Consider the following 23,523-nt stretch of genomic DNA (forward strand, 5'->3'; position numbering starts at 1 on the left):
GGAACAGACAGTGCGGGCAAGGGGAGAGGGGTCCTGTGAAAAACTGGAGGCGTAAAGCTCTTCGTGTGGTGTTTGATGCCAACATTAATGCAGTGATCAACATCTTAGAGGAACCAGACAGGACTCTAACATTGCTTTTGTTTTCCTAACACCTGGTAGTAAAAATTGCCACAAATTAGCCAGGAGAAAGCCCTGAGTATCTCCATGTGTGCCTCCAAACAACAAAAAATGGGGAAAAACCCAAAATGGTACAAGCTATCTAGAGGTCCTTCCTTCCTTCCTTCCTTCCTTCCTTCCTTCCTTCCTTCCTTCCTTCCTTCCTTCCTTCCTTCCCTGTGCTCAGAGCTTACTCCTGACTTTGTGCTCAGGGATCATGCCTGGTCAGACTCGAGGGACCAAATGTGGTATCAGGGACTTAACCTGGGTTGGCCACATGCAAGGCAAATGCCTTACTCATTGTACTACCTCTTTGGCCCCAAGTGCCCAGGTTCCTCATTGTAGTCTCTCCCCCATCTCATGCCCTGCCTTCTGGAGCCACTGCCTTCTACCTTTACTGCTCAGCAGGCCACATCCTAAAATGAAGGGATGACCAAAGATAACCTAGGAACACCCCAGGGAGGCCTGGGTGCAGGCCGCAGTTCTGTGCCTACTGCTGCAGGGTGAAGCTCAAGATGGGCAGGCATAAGATTAGACTCAGGCTGACTTCTTAGCTCCTTCAGCAGGTTTCTCAGCAATTCTTCCAGCTGGAGGAATCCTAGCTTGGACATGGAGTTCTGGTATGCCCAAGCTTGCAGTGGAGAACATATGGGCCATTGCAAGGCTTGGACTCCTACCCCAGTTCATTTTAGTGCTCAGAGAGGTTTCACAAATTCCCAAGTTTGCAGAGTAGAGGAAACAGGATACAAAAATGCTTTTGACAATGAATACTGCATAATGAGTCAACCTTCCACTGCCCAGGAGTTTAATTTCACATCTAGGCTGCATCAGTTACCCCTTAGATCAAATCTTATAAAATGATCACTTTTCCAGGTGAATGGTGCTGACCATGGGCTGTTTCATGTAGTTCAACCTACACAGATAAGTCTTCTTTTTTCTTTTCTCCCTTTTTTTGGTGTTTGGGCCACATGTGATGATGTTCAGAGGCTGCTCCCCGCTCTAGTGTCACTTCTCATGGTGCTCAGGGAAACTCGTGATACCAAGGATTGAACTGGGGTCAGCTGCATGCAAGACAAGTGTCTTGACCTCTGAGCTGTTTCTCTGATTCCTCAGAGGTATTTTTCTAAATCCAGAGCATCACGGGGGAGGCCAGGCCGCAATGCAAGGGCTGTGCTGGGAAGGTCTGCTTGAATCCAGGGAGTGAAGCTGGTTTTCTGGAATGTCCGGACCAGGACTATAGAGGCAGCTGCCAATGCGGAACAATGGTTTAATGACCCTGGGAGCCACCACAAATCCCAAGGTTAAAGATTAATGAGAAGAGCCTCAGGGAGTTTATTATGGCAAACATGCCATAAAAATACAGTTAATCTCTCAGATAAAATGAAAACCACAACAATGTTCCTGGTGAATCGAGCAGAATTCTTGGCAAGAGCCTGTATTCCTTAATCTGTGTAGCCTAATTAGTCCGCGGAGCTGGTAGGTGTTGAGACTGCTGCTATATTAAGTTCGTTTAAAAAAAAAATTCCCAGTAGTGTTAAGTGACTGTAATATTTAAAACAAAACAAAACAAAAATCTATTTAATGAAGCCACATTTGATCACAAACATAGAGGCAACTAGAAAGCCACAAGTTCAACGATGTGCTCCACGGTGACTGAATCATTAGACAGGTGGGGAACAGAGTGTTTCCTGTTCACCCCATCAGGCCTGAGCTAGGAGGACAGGATGGGAGTTCTTGTTATTCAGAATCTTGAGACCTAAGGAGACTTCAAATCTTTAATTCCCAGAGCTTGAGATTAGTTGTTATTTTTCAAAGAGAATTAGAGGCCATGGAGACATCAATGAGATTAAGAATTTCTCCTGTGGAATTGCTCCATGACTTGGAAGCCGGTCTCATATGCTGGAGGAAAAGGCAGCTCAGATAGAGAAGGAATCACCAAGTAAAAGATGCTTGGAGGGCCTGCTCGGGATGGGAGATTTGAAAGTAGACTATAGACTGAACATAATGGCCACGTAATACCTGTACTGCAAACCACAACACCCAAAAGGAGAGAGAACAAAAGGGAATGTGCCTGCCACAGAGGCGGGGTGGGGGGGTAGGGGGAGGGAAGGGATACTAGGATCACTGGTGGTGGAGAATGGGCATTGGTGGACGGATGGGTACTCGATCATTGTTTGACTGAAACGTAAGCACGAAAGTTTGTAAGTCTGTAACTGCACCTCTAGGTGATATATTAAAATAATAATAATAATAATAATAATAATAATAAATAATTAATTAATTAAAAAAAGAATTTCTCCTGTGGAAGAGTACAACATAAAATCATATTAGATCCTAAACTAGAGGGCTGGAGCAATAGCACAGCGGGTAGGGCATTTGCCTTGCACGCCGCGGATCCTGGTTCAATTCCCAGCATCCCATATGGTCCCCAGAGCACCGCCAGGAGTAATTACTGAGTGCCGAGTCAGGAGTAACTCCTGTGCATTGCCAGATGTGACCCAAAAAGGTAAAAATAAATAAATAAATAAATAAATAAATAAACTAAAAGTAATATCTGTGGCTCTCTGGATTTAAGAAAAGACCAGCACAGACACAGTAATAGATAGTAAAAGATCTTTGCTGGGCTGGAGCGGGTAAGGAGCTTGCCTTGCATGTGGCTGTCCTGGGTTTGATCTCCAGCACCCATCCCAAAGGGTCTCCTGAGCACCCCCAGAGTGACTCCTGAGTGCAGTGATTCCTGAGCATCACTGGGTGTGGCCCTAAACCAAACCAAACCAGACCAACACAAACATAAAAGAAAAGACTGGCATTTTTAGTGGATCAAGTGGGTTACTGGACACTCCACAGGCAGGTCCGGACAGCGGGAACTGCCTGACTCTCACGCCGGCCTTTTGACGAGATGCTACAGCAGTTCCCAGGATCCTAGCCCTCCACCAGATTTGGAACCTCAACCTCCAGGTGTCTAGGATTCCCTCCAGACCAGGCCGCGGTGTGGAATCCCTCACAGTGAGGCGGTTTCACATGAGAGCCCTCCCCAGAGACATCTAGAATCAACTCCTTCTGCTCGAGTATGGAAAGTGCATCTTCATTTCCCAGGAATGTCCTGCAGACCTCTATTACTTTCCTAGAAGCCAGCCTTCTGCTAGAGCAAAGACATTCACAGGGCAGCTGCTGCAGCTGGTACTTGAGAAAGCAAGGAAAGGAGATCTAGTCCAGGGGTGACTGCAGGGTGGTGTGGTAAAAGGGGTGCTCTCCAGAGCAACACATTCTCTTTCCCTCATAAGAGCTGTGTTTTGACCTAGTTCCCAGAAAAGCCTGTTATGTACAAAGAGGGTTGCCTGCTTGGGAGCTGAGTCCCCAGAGGGAGGCTATAATTATGTACATACGTTTGAGTGCCCTCTGCTAATTGACTCTCTTTCTTACATAATTGCTGGGCGAGACAGCAGCACTGTCATGGGGAAAGCACTTAATCAGGCTGTTTACTCCTAAGTATGCTATTAAGTTCTGGGAGTTACACCAGGCATGGCTGCCTGGATGGATGGGGGACAGAGTTCCTGATTTGTTTGGTTTTGTTTTCTGGATCATACCAGAAAATCTCAAGGTGGTACTGGGGGACCATGCAGCCCCCCTGGGCCTCCTACATACCAAGCAAGCACTGTACCCCTTAAGCTGTCTCTCTGGCCCCAGAACTTCTCTTTGCCAGGGCCTTTCAAGGTACAGAAGGGTAGATGCCGGGAAGAAGCAGCGGAATATCTGAACTTGAGAAATATCTGTTTCTTGAGAAAGTCACTTTATAGCTTTGCTCTCAGCTTTCTCATTTGTAAAATGGCCACGGTATTATCTATCTTACTAATCTCCTGGGCTGGAGCGATAGCACAGCAAGTAGGGCGTTTGCCTTGCACATGGCCGACCCAGGTTTGATTCCTCCATCCCTCTCAGAAAGCCGGCCAAGTTACCGAGAGCATCCCGCCAGCACAGCAAAGCCTGGCAAGCTCCCTGTGGCATATTCGATATGCCAAAAACAGTAACAAGTCTCACAATGGAAACGTTACTGGTGCCTGCTCGAGCAAATCGATGAACAACGGGAGAACAGTGCTAGAGTGCTACTGAGCTCCTAAGGAGTGTACACGAAGTTCTTCATCTATAGCTTGAGGACAGAATCAGCACCATGATTTTTTTTTCCTTTTTTGTTTTTCTTTTTCCTCATTCCAGACTGTAGGTCCACAGTGGAAGAGTGTGGGGGCCCGGCCCTTCCCAGGCTGCTAATTAAGTCTGGAGGGAAATGACTTTTATAGGACTACGGGTTGCCTGGGACAGTGGGTCTTTGCTCCCTGCCCCTGAAACTGCTCCCAAAGCCCAGAGTTGGGAGCCCAGGTTAGGCTCAAGAGTCCCTACCACAGACTCCGCACATGACAGCCCTCTCCCCTTTCTCCCTGATCCCCGCCTCCTGGGGCAGAGAACGGTGAGGAGTGGGAAGCAAGGAATGTTTCCTTCTGGGAATGCTCCCATTTTGGAAGGAAGTGGGCTCACCCTGGAGATGGTCAGGGGTTACTCCTGGCACTGCTCAGGGGTCCATATGGGATGCTGGGGATCTAACCAGGGTTGGTTACATGCAAGGCAACCCCCACCACCAACCCTGCTATATTATCGCTTCAGCCCACCATTATTGTTTGGGATCTATATTAAAGATAGTACAGTGGGTAGGGTGCTTGCCTTGAAAGTGACCCTGGTTTGATCCCTAGCACCACATATGGTTCCCTGAGCCCCTCGAGGAGTGAGCCCAGAGCACAGAGTCAGGAATAAGCCCTGAACAAGGCTAATGTGACCCCCCAAACAAACAAAGAGACAAAAAAAAAAGATAGTGTGTGTGTGGTAGGCAATGGTTCTTTGTCCAAACTAATTTCAGTACCCAGGATCCTGAGGGGGCTCTGTGTCAGATGGCCTCTCCACTTGGCCACTGATCAGCTGAGTGACCCTTTGCATGTTCAACTAACCTTTCTGTGAGTCACTTCTTCCTCTCTCTCTACCCAAGCTGTGGTGTTTTTCTGAGGATTCAGATCTGATATGTACGCACCTGACCCCTAATAAATGTCATCTAATTATTTATTATCCTTTTCCTATGTATTTCTCTGAATTCAATCAACATTTGATCATCAAACACATGGACCATTTTCAGCAAATGATAAGAAACCCTGTCATTCAAACGCTCCTCAGTGCTTCTCTCCCACACTCCTCTGCTGCGTGGTAGCGAGACCTGAAGAAAGGAAACGGGTGAGAAAAGCAAATCATTTGCCTGGATGAAAGAAGCCAATAGCCATTCTGCCTGCTTCTTCCCACATGAATATGGGTTCATGAAAGGACTTCAAGAAAAAAAAAAAGTGGCAGCTTCTTTCTGTCTTCTAGGCTTAAAGAGCAGAAGACCAGGGACAGTGGCAACCAAGGCCCAGCACCCCAGGCAGATTTCTTTGGAAAAAGGTCCAGGTCCTGCACTTCTCAGGGTCTCCAGACTGGTGCCCACCCAGTGACCAGGGCCCCCAAGGCCCCTGCTGTGGAGACGTTTCTTCCCACTTCTTAAAGTCCTTGCATCCCATCTAAGCTCTGTGTCTAGTTCTCAGGGGACCCTCTGGGGCCATCAGGGACTCTGAGGCATGAAGCCCTGGAGGCTGCAGTGAAAAGAACTAACTGGGCTAAGCATGTGAGTCCACCTGTCATTTGTGTGAGTGTCCCTGCAGCTGTCCGGCAAGTGACTATAGGGCACACCAGCCACACCCTTTATTCCATACTCCGCTGGTGCTGATGGCTGTGGTCTGCAGCCTTGGGGAGGTCAGCAGTCAGCTGGGAGGCTCTGGTCTAGTCATTGCTTAAACAGCTTCAAAGGACAAATGCAGTTCAAGTCTCCTCTCTGTCAGCTCTGGCCCCTCCTCTTCCTACAGGAGCTCAGAGGACCCCTCCTGGGCCCTGCACTTCTCACCACTGCCTCCCCAGACCAACTCTTCAAGAGCAGAAAATTCATAAAAAAGGAAAGGGAGAGGCAAGAGGCAGAATTGGAAAGGAAAGGGTTTTTAAAAAATAACAAAAGTGGAAGCTGGAGTGATAGTACAGTGGGTAGGATGTTTGTCTTGCACATGGCTGACCCAGGTTCAATCCCTGAAATCCCATATGGTCCCTGAATGCGCTCCACTCCCCCCCACCCCGAAAGAATCCCTGAGGGCAGAGCCAGGAATAAGCCCTGAGCATTGCTGGGTGTGGCCCCCAAACCTGAATAAATAAGAGGCTCTGAGAGGCCAAAGGGAGGGGAGGAAAAGTCAAGCAGATCTGGTCCAGATGGGAAGCCACAGCTTGTTCTTGGGGTCACCTCCTCCATCTCACTGGGGATTCTGGTACAAGGTTGTGTAACAGGACAAGAAAACATACTCCTAACCAGGATAGAATCCTGATCTCTCTCCTCTTCACATCGATAAAACAATGGCGGTATGCCTATAGTAACTCTGCACATTTCCTGACGTTTTTCCACCCCAGCCCAGTCCCCCCCCCCCTCCCCCCGCCCTTCATCCGCAGCTCCATCCTGCTCTAATGAGTTTGGGAAATAACTCAAACTCAGGGAGTGGGAAGATAAGGGCCAGCCAGAGAGGTGAGGTGACCAGGGGATAATCAGAACAGGTCTCAGTGTAGGGGTTAGGTGAACCTCAGAGGTTCTGGGCTCAGTTGTCGGTCCTAGAGGCCCTCGGCACCCGCACATTTTGAGGTGGCCGTTTTTACCAGTGCTGACCAAAGGAGTGCTCATTCGCTCATGAGGGTACAGGCTCTAGTTTTGTGCAGAAACATGTTCCTGGTACCATGGGGTCCCTCATGCCAGCTCTCTGCAGCCACCAGGGATAGGTACAAATGAGCAGGCACAGGGGCTGCTTCTCAAGCCCCAAACACAATCAGCATATTCTCTAGGGCTATGTCTCTATTCTGTTTTGAAACCATTATGTGTCCTTGGCAAGATGTAAAAGACACATTTAGGCAATGTGGCCGCAGAGGGTCATACGCTGGTCCTTACCGGTTCAGGAAAGCATTTCCAAAGCGACTCAGCTTTCTGAAGGGCTTTTTTGGATCCACAACCAGTGCGTTGCCTGGGGTATTGCCCTCCGTCTCTCCGTACATCACAGCGATGAAGGAATCGGTGGTGGGCTCGGGACCGATCCTCATGCCCGGGAAATCTTGCTCCAGTAAGTATCTGGGAGAGGGAGAAGTAAAGGAAGTTAGCACGTGGTCACAAAGAGGGAAGCCAGAAGCCAGGTAGCTTTAGTGGACTCCAAAGCTTGCTCAGAAAAACTAGAAATTCAACCTCCAAGAAAAGGAGAGTGATCTTTGACTCTTTTTGCTAATAAAGCAATTTCCTCCAGTATAAGAAGGCTGGTGGAAGAGTGGGACTTCCTGCTGAAGAACTGGGCCCTATGAAAATGCAGCCTGGCCCAGCACAGCAATTCTTGTTCCTGGCTTCATGGGGGCAATCAGGAACCCCCCCACTCCAGAGAAGAGAACCCAGCTGACTCCCAGGGAGCCTAGAAAAGTTTTGCTCAGCCGCCAGCCCCCCAGCTTTTGCCATGCACCTCCAGAACACTGGGTACTCTTTCTTTGTGGTCCCCACTTCATTATGGTGCTCCCCCTGTCCTTTGCAATTTTCTGTCCACAGGCCGCTGCAGAAGCCCCTCAAGATACAGGATGCTCAGCATTAGCCTCCAGTCTGGACTGTTGGCAGAGGACACAGTCCTGGGAACAAGCCCTGCTGGTCCTCACTGGCAATCTTTGAGGTGATACTTCCTCCCTGGTGCATTCTGGGGTTTTCTTGGGGGGGGGGCGTCTTTGTCCCAGGAAGACGTTCTTCCAAAGACCCCAGCACGGCAGAGCCTGCTGTAGGGGATGGGCATAAAGGAGCGCTCTGATTGCCTGTCACCAGGCAAACCCAGCCCTAGGTTGCTAGCTGGATTTTACCCCCGGCCTGGATGCCTGGGCCATTTAACTGTTCAACTGTATACCATGGCCCCACAAATGTCTCGGAGGGTTCTGATCCAGGGGGCGGGGAACATCAGCAGGCATCACGTGACGGCCCTGGCAGGGGTCGTGGGTCCTAAGATCCTTCAGTCACTGCACCACTCTCTCCCTGAGGGGACATCCTGCCCAGGAATCTGCTCCGTGGCATTTCAGCATGCACAGGATTGGGGCACAAAGGACTCCCTTCCCCTGAACCCTAGCAAATACGAGAAAGGAGCAGCTACAACACATCCCAATGCCAGGGGGCTACAGGTGAGAACCCTTGATGGCAGGGGCTGGGGTGTCCCAGGAGAGGAGTCTCAGTCCTGCAGGATGGACCCTCTTGCCCCAGTGAAGAGGTTCAAGTTAGGGATCTACACTGCTTCCTCCTGCAGCCAACCATGCAGTTTACTCCAAGCCATTTCTTTTTTTCCCCCACAACCTTCTGACCAAATTTAACCTGGGAGTCTACTGCCAGGGATGGGATTGCACTACAAATTTGTTAAACCCAAATAATTTTGCTCCATTTCTAAGAACCTGAAAAGAAGCCACCCTCAAGGCCAATGTTTTCTACACAAAGTTCCAGCTGCTCAGCCATCTCAGCTGCTTCTGAAATCTCACATTCCTCCACTGCTACCTGACTCTGCCCCAGGTTCCTACACCATTTAAACAACATCATGTAAATATGTCCCCAAGATTTGGAGTAAATGTGAAAAGAGTCAGATAATATCACCTAGTATCGACATATATGGGGAAAAAAATCAGGTAATACAGCTACCATTTACTAAGTGTTCACTATTCACCACTTCCTGGTATGAGTAGGAAGCCCTCTATGTGAATTATTACTGAATCCCTAAGACACTCTATAGGCAAGTACTAACAAAAACCCCATTTTACAGGCAGAGAAACTTAGGTACCAGATAGCCTAAGCAATTTTCCCAGGATTGAGTGGTAAGAGACAGCAGAACACAGAGAGTCAGATTCCAGTCAGGGCTCAGCTGGTGGGTCAATAAGAGACGAGTGGGTGGGAGGGTGGGGTAGGAGATGGGGGTGGGATACTCAGGACCTCTGTCATAAGCAGAAGACCCCGTATATCCCCTAAAGTGAGAAGAGCTCCCCAGACCATCCTACTTCATGGCCCCAGGCTGATGGGCCCCCCCATTCTCCATGGAGAGGGGAAACTATTTTGAAACCTTTCAAAATATGGTCAAATTAAAAAAATAATAAATTCCAAACATTTTTCAGGCATCCAGTAGCCTAATCAATAGCCTCATGAGCACAAAGCTCATGTTTGCAAATCTCTGGCGTTCTACTGGCAAAGCATCAGTGCATGCACTACTTGCTCCATGAGGGGGCATGGAACGGCTGCCGAGCACGTGGATCCTACAGACACGGGATGATGCGATTCAGTGCTGAAGGCCACTCTGGCATCTCAGGTGTGAAGTCATTCAACAGCAGAGCTAGGACTCAAGTCCAGGACCACAGCCCTCCCCGGTCAGTTTCCACACCCATGGTCTGGGCCTGGGGGAGAGGAAGGCAAGGAGGGCAGCCGCGAGGAGCAGTAGCCAGTGACCCTGAGTCTCAATGATGACACCTTTCCCCACGCATGAAAGCCTTGGCCTAGAGCTGTGTGAGACTTGTTGGTCATGTTCCCATGGACTCAACACCAATAGCATCGCCTGGCTGACAGTCTAAAAAAGGTCACCATCTTCTCCCTACCCTGACCCTCCCAGTATAGCAGGCTAGACAAGAACCTTAGTGTTAATTCTGGATTCTGGAAGGATCTCAGTTTGGGGCTCAGTGCCTCAGTGGCTCTCTGCACTGTCACCGGACTCAGGTGGTGGGAGGTTGGGGAAGTGGAAGTGGTTCTCCAGGCTGTGGGGAACCCTATTTCAGAATAACGAGTTCCCAGGGAAAGCCTACAGCAATATATATCATTTGAAGAAGAATAGGTGGGGCTGGAGTGATAGCACAGCAGGTGGGACGTTTGCCTTGCACTGATTCCCAGCATCCCATATGGTCCCCTGAGCACCACCAGGAGTAATTCCTGAGTGCAGAGCCAGGAGTGACCCCTAAACATTGCCGGGTGTGACACCCTTCCCCCAAAAAATAAAATAAAAAATAAAGAAAGAAGAACAGGTGATTCATTTTAGGGTCCTACTGTAACAAGAGCCAGAATTTCCCGAATTGCAATCTTCATAACAAAACTCTAACAAGTAATGATTTTTAAAGTAGGCTGATATGGATCAGTTTGAAGTCAGAGATGTTCTCCAAATGACAGCCTGGGTATGTCACTCAACCTCAAGGCCTCAGACTCAGAGAAAGTACTGAACTAGGAAGAGTAGCTCTAGTATTCAGCTTGCTGACATGAGTACTTGCTGAGCCATACTCTCTGCCATACACCCCCAAAAGTCAAAGCTGAATGTTCAGTTTCCTTATCAAAGTAACTCCAACTTGTTAGCAAACTTTAAGAGCTCATAATACTCAATGCCAGTGTACATTTAGTGAAATAAACACCCTCTTATAGGTTGGTGGGAAAAATAAGTTGATATTGACACTCTGTTAGAAGTCTTTAAGGGGGCCTGGGGTATAGCTCTGTGGTAGATCCCATGCTTGGCAAGTAGGAAACTCTGGGTTCAATTCCTGGTGTTTCTCCCAACACACACACACACACACACACACACACACACACACACACACACAAACAAACACACACACTTTTCTTGAGGAACATCTCTCAGAGCACTGAGTGCTGGTCTCTTCTCTCCTCTAAGAGCTTCTCACTTCCTGAAGGACATGCTTCACACACTCCACATACGGTCAGTGGTGGTTTGGGGCTCAGTGCCTCAGTGGCTCTCTGCACCGTCACCGGACTCAGGTGGTGGACAGTGCAGTTGGGAGTGAGAAAGCACCTGCAGGTCTGGCTAAGCAGGACTCAAGCACCTGAACAACTTCCTGCTGGCCCAGGAATTTTTTTTCATCTCGGAGAGCCCGGCAAGCTACCGAGAGTATTCGATATGCCAGACACAGTAACAACAAAGTCTCCAATGGAGATGTTACTGGGCCCGCTCGAGCAAATCGAGCAAAAGATTATTTTTTAATTGAATCACTGTAAGATACATAATTACCAAAATCAAGTCAAATTTATTCCCAGGATTCAAGGATGGTTTAATATATGCAAGTCAATCAGCATAATACATCATCACAACAACAAAAGAAAAATAAAAATCATATGAGCATATCAGTAGAAACAGAGAAAGTATTTGACAAGATACAGCACCCATTCATGATAAAAAAAGAAAACTCTCAATAAAATGGGAACTGAAGGAGATTTCCTTAATGTAATCAAAGCCATCTACCACAAGCCCACAGTAAATGGGCTTTCACATTATACACAATGTGAAAACACTAAAAGCTGTCACTCTAAGATCAGGCACAGGACAAGGTTGCCTACTCTTGCTATTCTTATTTAAGATAGTACTGGAAGTACTCTCCATAGCAATTAGGTAAGAAAAAGGTATCAAGGGCATCCTGATAGAAAAGGAAGAAGTCAATATGATATGATACTATATTTAGAAAATCCTAAAGATTCTACAAAAGAGTTCCTAGAAACAAAATATTTGTAAAGTGACAGGCTATAAAATGAATATGCAAAAGTCCATCAACTCTCCTATAACAAATAATGAAAAGAGAAGAAAGAGAGATAAAAAAAAATCCCACTCACAATTGTGTCTCAGAAATCAACTACCTTGGAATCAGCTTAACTAAAGAAATAAAAAACTATACAAAAAAAAAAAACTACAAAACACTGCTTCAAGAATTAAAAAAGGGGCTGGAGCGACAGTACAGCGGGTCAGTGGGTAGGGCGTTTGCCTTGCATGCGGCTGACCCGGGTTTGATTCCCAGCATCTCATATGGTCCCCTGAACACCGCCAGGCATAATTCCTGAGTGCAAAATAGTAGTAACCCCTGTGCATCGCCGGGTGTGACCCAAAAAGCCAAAAAAAAAAAAAAAAGAAAAAAAAGAAAAAGCACACAAGGAAATAGAAACACAACCCCTAGCCCAAGGCTTTCGCTCTTCTTCCAGACTCAGACTCAGCCCTGCATCTCTCTGAGACCTTAGAGCAGGATTCCCGTGACATACTTAAGGCCCTCTGTAAGCTTCCACGCTGATAGCTGAAAGTCTGCCACAGTGGTGCCATAGCACCATGCAGCGGGGGTGAGTGAATGGGAGTGGGAGTGGGGGGGTGAGGGTGGGGGTGAGGAAATAAGGAAGAGGAACAAGCAAACTGATCATAAGATGGGGGCAAGTAAGGAAATGAAATGAGTAGAGAATGCAGAAGTGAGCCCCCACACCAGCAACCCTGAGAGCAGTGGTCTGGCCTGTCCTATGCTGCAAAATTCGAAAGGAGGTTAAGGGCTGGAGCGAAAGTACAACAAATAGTATAGCCTTGCACACAGCAGACCCAGGTTTGATCCCCGAGATCCAAATGGTTCCCTAAGCTCTGCCAGGAATGATCCCCATGTGTAGAGCTAGGAGTAAGCCCAGAGATCTGCCAGTGTGGCCTAAAGCCAAACCGAACCAAAACAACCCCCCCCAAAAAATGACCATTAAGCACCAAGTCATACACAATGGTGGTCACTCTCCCCCAGCGATCCCTCCCGCCACCCCCCCAAAAACCCTAGAAGCGGTTTCCAAAGCTAGAAAGTTAGAAGTTCTGGGTGTCGTGGTGTTATCTGCAACCACAAGAATTCCAAAGCACAGAGGCCACAGGAAGATACCAAGAAGAATGCAGTGTGGCCTGGAGCCGGCGCGCCGCACAGGATGCCTGCGTGTACCACTGGGTCCTGTCCTCAGCTCCACCTCACTCTCCTTTTCCTGTGTTCTCAGAGAGTGCTGCCAAGTGACTGCAGCAGGAGTCCCCAGCCAAGCTATCCCCATAGAAAGGAGCCACACTGGGATTCCAAACAACAGGGGCAGATGGGAGACCTGACATCTCATTGTCCTCAAGGACCTGGCTCAGCCCTCCCTGCGGCTCCTGGGCCCAAGGCGACCAGGCCCGGTCTCAGCATCCCGTGAGCCTTCACCCGGGGTCTGTGTGGACATGGTTCTTTTTTCTTGCCCCACTTAGGCTATACTTGACTTCTTTTCTTTTTCAATACATACGGGAGAAAAGTCACTAGTGTCAAGGGGATAAAAATGTCCACGATAATGAAAATTACTCAATATATTAAAACATCATACTCTCAAAGATTGGGTGAAGAGGGACTAACAACTAGAAGAGGCACATTATGCCATAAACAATTCTGGGGGCCAGAGAGAGAGAGAGAGAGAGAGAGAGAGAGAGAGAGAGAGAGAGAGAGTTCAGGGGTTAAGGAACTTGCATTGCAAGTGACTCCAATTTGATACCCAGTAATGCATATAGTCCCTGACCACTGCTAGGAGTGACCCCTGAGCACAGTCAGGAGTAAGACCTTAGCATAGCTGAGTATGGCCCAAAACTCCAAAGGGGTGAAAATAGAACCGAAACAATTCTAGCTGCAAGCTTTGTCATTCCTGGGAATCTCTGTGTCATATCTGTGTTTTGATAGCACAGCTGTGTTTAGAATAAAAAGCATGGGGCTAGAGAGATAGTACAGTGGGCTTGGCAGACTGTACTAATGGGATGCTGGGGATCAAATTTGAGCCCCTTCATTATTCTATTTTATTCTATTTATTTATTTATTTGCTTTTTGGGTCACACCAGGAGATGCACAGGGGTGCATACTCCTGGCTTTGCACTCAGGAATTACTCCTGGTGATGCTTGGGGACCATATGGGATGCCGGGGATTGAACCTGGGTCAGCTGCATGCAAGGCAAACGACCTACCCCCTGTACTATTGCTCCACCCCCCATTGATTATTTTAAACAGAATTTTTCCTTGGCTAGCTTAAGCATTTTATTGGCTTTAAAAGAACCATCCCTTAGTTCGATCTTTTGTATCATCTTTTTGATTTCTATTTCGTAAATTTCCACTATAATTTTCATTATTTCTATCTTTTTTTTTTTTTTTGCTGCCTTTTGGTTCTACTGACTTCTTTTCTTTGGCTATAAAGTTGAATAATTTATTTGGGATGTTTCCTATTTATTGATCAAAGTCTGTGTAGTAATAAACTTTCTTCTTGACATTGCTTTTGCTGTGACCCATGGAGTCTGGTAACTCATCTCTGTTTTTATTATTCTCGAGGCAATTTCTTGCTTCTCCTTTAATTTCTTCATTGACCCATGAGTTATTCAGAAGCATGTTGTCTGGTCTCCACGTGTTTGGGATTTTTCCTATTTTTTTGTTGTTGTTGTTGATTTCTAGTCTCACAACAATGTAACTGCAAAATATTCTTGATATGATTTCTATCTTCACATATTCATTAGGACTTTTTTGGTGCCCAAATATGTTCTTAAGAATGTTCCATGTCCATATCCACAAGAACAAAAGCAAATGGTGCTGGCACAGATGTGGAGAGAAAGGGACCCTCCTTCACTGCTGGTGGGAATGCTGACTGGTTCAGCCCTTTTGGAAAATAGTATGGACGATTCTCAAAAAATTAGAAATTGAACTCCCATTTGACCCAGCAATACCACTCCTGGGAATATATCCCAGAGAGGCAAAAAAGTATAGTCAAAGTGACATCTGCACTTGTTCATTGCAGCACTCTTTACAATAGCCAGAATCTGGAAAAAACCTGAGTGCCCAAGAACAGATGACTGGTTAAAGAAACTTTGGCACATCTACATAATGGAGTACTATGTAGCTGTTAGAAAAGATGAAGTCATGAAATTTACATACAAGTGGTACCACATGGAAAGTATCATGTTAAGCGAAATGACTCAGAAAGAAAGGGATAGACATAGAAAGATTGCATTCATCTGGGGAACATAAAGTAACAAAATAGGAGACTAACACCCAAAAATGGCTGAGATTAGTACCAGGAATTTTACTCCATGGCTTGGAGGCCAGCCACACATGCTAGGGGAAAAGGCAGCTCAGATAGAGAAGGGAGCACCAAATAAAGGGTGTTGGGAGGATCCTCCCAGGATGGGAGAAGCATGCTGAAAGTAGACTATAGACCAAACATGATTGTCACCCATTGCCTCTTTTGCAAACCACAACACCCAATAGGAGAGAGAGAACAAAAGGGAATGCCCTGCCACAGAGGCAGGGTGGGATGGGGGGATGGGGGTGGGAGGGATACTGAGATCCGTGGTGGTAGGAAATGGGCACTGGTGGAGGGATGGGTATTTGATCATTGTATAATTAAAACCCAAGCACAAAAATTTGTAAGTCCACAACTGTACCTCATGGTGTCTCACTAATAAAAATTAAAAAAAAAAAAGGCATAGAAAAAAAAAAGAATGTTCCACGTACATTTAAGAACATATTATTCATTTCTTTGGGGATGGAAGTTTCTTTCTCTTTGTGTATGTGTATAAGTTAGTAGCTTAGCTAATAATTATTTATGGCATTACATGATTAGCTCATGTAATGCCATAAATTCCACACAAATTTTCTCTCTGGATTATTTGCCTATTGCTATAAATCATGCATTGAGAGACTTAACAATCACTGTATAGCTTTCAGTGTATCCCTTGAAGTCTATTCATAATTGTTTTGTTGTATATTTGTTTATATTGGACTGGGAGCATATATGTTGGTAACTATTATATCTTCTTGCTAAATTGACCACGTGTTCAATGTATAATACTAATCTTATCTCTTACCTCTTTTTTAAATGATTATTTTATCAAATACTACAATAGCAGTTTTGCCCTATTACTCTACATTTTTGGCTTGGAACACCTTGATACATTTCTTGTTGAGCTTTTATCTTTATATCTGAGATGAAACTCTTGCATGCCTCCTACAGAGAAATATTTTTTGCTTTGTTTGCTTTCTTAATCCATCCAATCACTTTTGTCTTCTGATTGGTGAGGTTAGACCATTAGCTCTGCAGATAATTATTAATATATGGGGCTTGCATACTGTCATTCTTTTTTTTTCTGGTTATTTCTTCTCCCATTTGTTCTGTCTTTACATGTGGATGATGATTTTTTTCTCTATTTCTTTATTTTTATTCTAAAGAGTTCTGCTTCAGATTTTTGTTTTGTGATACCATGCGGATTGTGAATTGCACAATGCTTCCTATATCTGAAAAAGTATTATACTGGTGCCACTATTTGACTATACTGGTTATATTCTTTTCTTCCTCCATTTTTATCTTTTTCTTGTTTCATATCACTGTTATTTTGGTTTTTGTCACTCTGTAATTATTTGTCTCATTGTTTAAGATTTTGCGATCTTTTGCTTCTTTTCATAAAGAACAATTTCTTTCAACATTTTCTGTAAAGCAGGTGGTAACTCTATTAGTTTTGTTTCTTTGAGAAAGCCTTTACATATTTAATGACAATTTTGTTGATCATTCTTTTTTTTTTTTTGGTGGGGGGAGCTTTTTGGGTCACACCTGACAATGCTCAGGGATTATTCCTGGCTCTGTACTCAGAAATTACTTCTGGCACTGTTCTGGGGACATATGGGATGCAGGGGATGGAACCTAGGTTGTTTGCATGCAAGGCAAATGCCCAACCCGCTGTACTATCACGCTGGTCCCATGTTGAGTATTCTTGACTGGCAGTTAGACTTTTAGTTGTGTGAACATGTCATTCCAATGTCTTCTAGCCTATAAGGTTTCAGCTGAAAAGTCTGATAGAGGGCCCTTTGCACTTTTTTTTTATTTTCCCCTGGCAGCCTTCAACAGTTTTTTAAAAATTATTTACTTTTGATAATTTAACAATGATATGTTAAATTGGTGTAAGTTGTTTTGGATTCAAAGATTTGGGAGTCCTATAAGCTTCCTGAATGTCTGTAGTGTTTTTTTTCCCCTTAAGGTTGAGAAGTTACCAGCTATTATTAGTTTGAATAAGGTCTCTGCCCCCTTCTTTCATTCTCTTTACCTCCTGGTACTCCCATAACTCTGATGTTTGCCTTTCAAATGGAGGCTGGTGTTTCTCATGGGCTTTCTTCATTTTTTTCCCAGCCCAGTTTATCGTCTTCTGAGTCACTACTGTGATTTTATCTTCAGTTTGGTATTCTTTACTCTGTGACATTGAGTCTGCTTGTTAAGCTTCCCATGTTATATTTGACTCTCCTTTAATGTGATCTTTCTACCCATCATCCATTTGTAATTTTTCGATATCATCAGCTTCCTTGGCGAGGCACCCTGTGCTCCTGTAGGTATTCTTGGTTATTTTTTTCTCCTCTATCTTGGAACTACTGCTCTGTGTTTGCTGAGATTTTTTTTGTTTGTTTATTTGTTAAGTTTTGTTATGAGGGCTGTTCTCCATTACTTCTCCATTACTTCCTCTAATTCTCTAGGTTTGCCTTCTGGAGATTTTCTTTGAGGAACTCCATCTTATTTTTACAAGCGGTTGCCTGCTTATGCATCTAGGGTAACTTCTTTAAAAAAAACTGATTTGTTGAATCACCATGAATGACAAGATTTCAAAGTTATTCATGATTGGGTTTCAGGGGTATAATGTTTGAGCACCAATCCTTCACCAGCATCCACTTTAGGGTAGCATCTTTGGCTTTCCTGAAGGTGGTGCTGTGGCTTTAGTGAGGGAATTCTTTGGTTTTTATGGTCATGATGGGGTGCAGGCTGATGATGTGGAAACTGTGCTGGCAAAGGCTGGGTAAAGGCAGCCCCAAAGGGGAGATCCATGTTGCCCCTTGGTCTCTGCAACTACTCTGGTCCCAAACTCTGCCAGCAGTGCTCCTTATAGCTACCACCTTTAGACTATGGGTGGAGGCTACTATTCCCCAATGGAGTAGTAAAGGAAATGCCAGTCTAGCTGTCTAAAACCCCAGGGCTCAGTTTTAGTTTTTGTCCCAAAGCTCAGGTAGCCAGCAGACTCTGAGGGTGGGCCTGCTATTTTGACAGCTGTGCCCATCTCTTGTGGGGTCAGGTTGGCCTGCAGGAATGGCAGCTGCTGTGCACCTCACAGCCTGAGGATCTCATCACAGAGATCATTCAGGTTGCTCCTTCCATTCAGTCCCCGCATGCAATCACTCCCATCAGATAAAGGGATTCACAGTCTCCAGGGCAAACTAAGCTGGGAGTGGCTGAGGTTTTTCTTGTGATGTGTTGTTGATTTCTGGTTATACTTTAGCAGGGTGCTTTGCTTGTGTACATCTACTTCATTGATTCACCTGACATCTCTCTGACACGCTATATAGTTTATAAGGTATTTTCATGTTTTATGACTTCACCCTTACTGTATGTGGCATACACATTTATATCTTCAGTCTGTAGAAGATAAAACTATTTACAAGTAGCTTGCATGATGCCACATTTAGTACAGGATAATGACTTTAACATCCTGATGTTTTTCTAATGAGTCATTTTTCTGTGAGCATAGTGTTTTCTTTATATACTGAGGTCAAGGCATTAAAAACAATTTTGTATGTAGCTTTAGCAAAATTATTATTTTCACCTTCTCTCTTTGAACGAGAGTCATGGTTACCACAGTGCCTGTGAGGCAAGTGCCTTCCCTCCCACACCATCCCCTTTGCCTACACATAGCTTTTTCACCATTAGGTTTTCCTCATGTAAAATTTATTTAAATACAATCTTTAATGGCTGCAAACTACCATAAGGTGATAATTTATTGATTTAGTTTGCCATTTCTTTAACTGTTGGACAGTCAAATACCTTTCAATTTCTTGTAATTATAGGGATAAATATTTCTCAATGAACATGTGCTTGAAATTTTAATAAGTTCTAAGTTATTTTCATGTTAAACTATAGTTCCACCTTTAAACTGTATATCTTCCTTCCACGTAAAACTTTTTGTTTCTATGTTTTGCTTTGTTTTTAGACCATATCCAGAGGTACTCAGTGCTTACTTCTGGCTCAGTGCTCAGGGATCATTCCTGATAGTGCTCAGGGACCATATGTAGTACCAGGGATTGAACTGAGGTTGACCATGTGCAGGTCAAGCGCCTTACCCTTTGAACTATCTCTCTGCCTCAACCTTTTATTTTTATGTGTATTTTCTCTTTAATCATTGACATGATATCACCAGCATAGCGGTAGGGCGTTTGCCTTGCACGCAGCCAACATGGCCAACTTGAGTTCGATTCCTCCGCCCCTCTCGGAGAGCCCAGCAAGCTACCAAGAGTATCTCGCCCGCACAGCAGAGCCTGGCAAGCTACCTGTGACGTACTCGATATGCCAAACACAGTAACAACAAGTCTCATGATGGAGACGTTATTGGGCCCGCTCAAGCAAATCGATGAACAACGGGAGGACCGTGACTGATGATATCACCAGAACTTCTTGTTTATATGCATTATCTTTGCAATACCAAGTAGCTATAAGGAAAGAGGAACTAGACTATGGAACTAAGAATCTAAATTTAGGAGTTGAAGAGATAGTGCTGAAATTGATTGGGTAATGTCTTTTTTTTTTTTTGAGTCTCTGATTTTTTTTTTTCCAGCTATGAATTGAATTTAAGCTCTATGGGACTGGGATACACCTACAGCTCTTTGATATCTCACTCTGCCACCACCTGGGCTATTTCGTTCCCTTCCCATGCTGTTCTAGAGGAAGGGAGGAATGAAGGAGAGAAAGCATACTGGAATCAGAGGTAACAAGTTTCCCAGTTTCTGCTATTGATTTTTTTGAGTCCTTCATCTGTTCATGCGTAAAGATGTATTATTTCCTGTGCTATGCTTTGTAATTTGTGAATATGATAACAGACTTTAAGGTTGACTTGGGAGCAATGTAAGTTTACTAAGGAGGCTATTGAACAAATATTTATCTAAAGTACTTTACTAAGGAATGCCTTTTTCTTTGAATACCTATTCATGATCTCCTAGAAAAACATCTTGACAAACACAGGTTAAAGGAAAAGACAAAAATGCATGTATATTAAAATTCAATGTTCTTTTTTCAATTAAATTCTTTAAAAATTTATAATAGAAAGAGAATTTTTTTCTGTGATTACTTTTTAAAATTTTAAACTAATAGCTAATATTATGTCCTAAATGAAATAACAAAGACATTATCATTAAAATGAGTACCTGGATATGAAGACTTACATTCCAACGTGATAACATATAAAACATGATAACATATAAAACATGATAACATATAAAACATTTTATATGATAACACATAAAACAGAAAACAAAGTAATTATAAATGGAATTGATATAGTTATCTATCTAGGAAGCCCAAGAGAATCCACTTAAAAGCTGTACTTGAATTATGTAAACAAATATAAAATAAAAAGGCAAAACACAAAAAAATAAGTAGCTATATCAATCACTAACAACACTCACCTAGAAAATACAAAGGAGAAAAATCTGATTCATAAGAGTGATGAAATATAAAATACCCAAGTACAACATTAGTATTAAATTATAACATTAAAAAGACTATATAGAATATATATGGGTATATCAATAACTGTACTGAGATATATATAAAAAATACTTGAGTGGACCAGAAAAGTAATATTGTGGGTAAGTTTCTGATTCTGTAGAGAATGGGGTTTAGAGAAAGCAGTTCCAATACAAATGGATCCCAGTGGAGAAGACATTTCTGGTAAGAATGCAATGAAGCAATTTTAAAGTTCATCTGAAAGAGTAACAGGAAATGATGCTTGAAAGTAGCTGGGAAATAAAGAGAAGAGTCTATTGCCTATTAGAGAAATAATACTTAAAAGGTTAAACTCAAGCTGTAAAAATACTCATAATAATTATGACAAAGGTCTGACAACCATTAATGAAAAATGTGTAATTAAACACAGATAAAGATAAATAGTTCAAATGAAAATTGAATAAAGTCCATATTTTACAAAGAAATAGGGATCACTCAGAGATCAGTCCTGGAAGTGCTCAGGGGACCATATGGAATGGCAAGGATCAAACCTAGGTACACAGCAAGAGCCCTACCCACTGTACTATCTCTCCAGCCCCAGTAATTATTTATAATTTCTTTTTGTAAGAATGCCTTCGAAATTCATAATTTAGCACAGCAGGTAGGGCATTTGCCGATCCCTTTGTCACTCTCAGAGAGCCCGGCAAGCTACCAAGAGTATCCTGCCTGCACGGCATAGCCTGGCAAGCTCCCCTTGGCGTATCGATATGCCAAAAACGTAATAAGTCTCACAATGGAGGCGTTACTAGTGCCCACTCAAGCAAATCAATGAACAACGAGAGGACAGTGCTACAGATATAAAGATAAGGAGAATTTCATTATAAAAAAAAAACACATTCCCCCTGCATTTTCCCGTAATTCTCTGGCTTTATAGTCATTAGACAAGCAGGCAAAGTGCAGGGGAGTGGAGGGGGCAGCCAACTAGCAGTCTGAGTCCAGTGTCCTGCCCACACCAGACCAGCCTGCCCTGGAGCCCCCTGCTACCCTGCTCAGTCTCCTGAAACACCAGCTGCTCCCCCAGCTCCTCCCATCGACTCTGAACTCTGCTGAGGCGGTGTTGGTCTTTAATCAAATCTCCGGAATGCCCGTGACCAGGCCCAGTGCCTCCCTTCAGTGCCCAGTTGCTGAGAGTTTTCTATATTTGACGATTCGCCTCCCACTCATTCCTCAACCGGCTGCCTCCTGGCTTCCATCACCGCCACTCACGCACATGGCTCTCGTCAAGGTCACCCCAGCTCATAGAGGTTTGACTTCAATCCTGCTCCCGCAGCAGCCGAAGCTTCTGGCTTTGGTGGCACCATCTGCCATTTTCGCCATCTTGTGCCCATACATTCTCCACCCCCAGCCCTCCAAATCCACCGCCCACTTTTTTCTGTAACAATACCCCGAGGCCTCACTTTTTCTCACATCAAGTCCATAGGTTTTGGGGTCTGGTCACCCCACCCACTCCAGATCTGGGCAACTGCACATCCTGGCTCAAGGACTGGTGGGGGGATGGGGAGCTGGTCAAAATCAGGAGATGCAAACTCAAGATGTTTATTATGTTTGGGGGCCAGACCCGGCAGGCAGTGCTTAGGGGCTAGTCCCAGCTCTGTGCTTGGGGCAGTTCCTGACGGTGCTCAGGGCACTCTGTGGTGCTGGAGATCAAACTTGGTCTCCCACATGGAAGCGCTATGGATCTAGTCTTCAGCCCCTGAGACTTTTTTTCTTTTTTTTTTCAGTGCTGGGGAGAGACCTAGTCTCTCACACGCAAGGCAAGTGCTTTCCTGGCTGTGCTGTGTCCAGTTCAAACCTGAGATCTTTGTTGAAAGTGTTGGGGAAGAGCCTTCCCCCACCACCACTCCCCAGTGGCATGGCTGAGCTGACAGATTTGGAGATGGCCACCTGCCCAGCCCAGGAGGGTCTGAGAAGGAAGCCAACGCGAGGAAGGCAGGCAACAGAAGAGAGAGCTTTACCATTGTCATCTGGAGTCCCAGGCCAGGACCGAAGTTCACGCAGTTTCAGAGACAATTGTATGTCTGTTTACCTGTCTTTTTCAGCATGACTCTTTCACTCACAGGCAGAAGTGTCTAAATGGGGTCCTGGAGCAATAACACAGCGGGTAGGGCGTTTGTCTTGCACGCAGCTGACCCGGGTTCAATTCCCAGCATCCTATATAGTCCACCGAGTAATTCCTGAGTGCATGAGCCAGGAGTAACCTCTGTGCATTGCTGGGTATGACCCAAAAAGCACTGTAGCACTGCACTATTGTTCATCGATTTGCTCAAGTGGGCCCAGTAACATCTCCATTGTGAGACTTGTTGTTACTGTGTTGGGCACATCGAATACGTCATGGATAGCTTGCCAGGCTTTGCCGTGCGGGGAGGAATCGAACCGGGGTCAGCCAGGTCGGCCGTGTGCAAGGCAAACATCCTACCTGCTATGCTATCGCTCCTACCCAAAAAGCAAAAAAAAAAAAAAAAAAAAAAAAAAAAAGAAGTTGTCTAAATGGTTGGGAGCTGCCACCCTCCCTGGCTTTACCCCACCACTCTGTGGCTCCCCGCAGAGTCCCCACAAGCTTCTTCTCCCTCGTGCTTTGCCACCAATGTTCATGATCCTTAGAATTGGGAAGATCTCCACAGACATTGACTCCCAAGCACCAATAACCCAACACCCAGCGCAGATCTGCTGTGCTCCACGCCCTCCTCCAGGTCTGATACTCCTTGCCCTGTCTACCAAGAAGCTGTCCAGTGAAACATAAGTTTAAGTCCAAACTCATCGTTATGCGTCTCCTCTTCCTTCGGCCGCCTTGGTGGAGTGCTTAGTCCGACCCCTTTAGCCGAGAATGCTGGGTCTCGCCACTGACACTTTCTTGCTTCACTTCCGAGTCT

The 23,523-nt window shown here is 45.0% G+C and overlaps 1 protein-coding gene across 1 annotated transcript in view; it reads right to left on the reverse strand.

The window, feature by feature from the left end:
- Window positions 1–23,523, reverse strand: part of EHD4 (EH domain containing 4) — an 83,333-nt gene that overhangs the window by 51,712 nt on the left and 8,098 nt on the right. Inside the window, exon 2 of the mRNA XM_056134096.1 lies at window positions 7,202–7,378. Within this exon, the coding sequence (XP_055990071.1) occupies window positions 7,202–7,378 (177 nt within the window). The remainder of the gene's footprint in view (window positions 1–7,201; window positions 7,379–23,523) is intronic.

Source organism: Sorex fumeus, unplaced genomic scaffold, assembly GCF_029834395.1.
Source record: "Sorex fumeus unplaced genomic scaffold, SorFum_2.1 ptg000098l, whole genome shotgun sequence".
NCBI classification, from domain to species: domain Eukaryota; kingdom Metazoa; phylum Chordata; class Mammalia; order Eulipotyphla; family Soricidae; genus Sorex; species Sorex fumeus.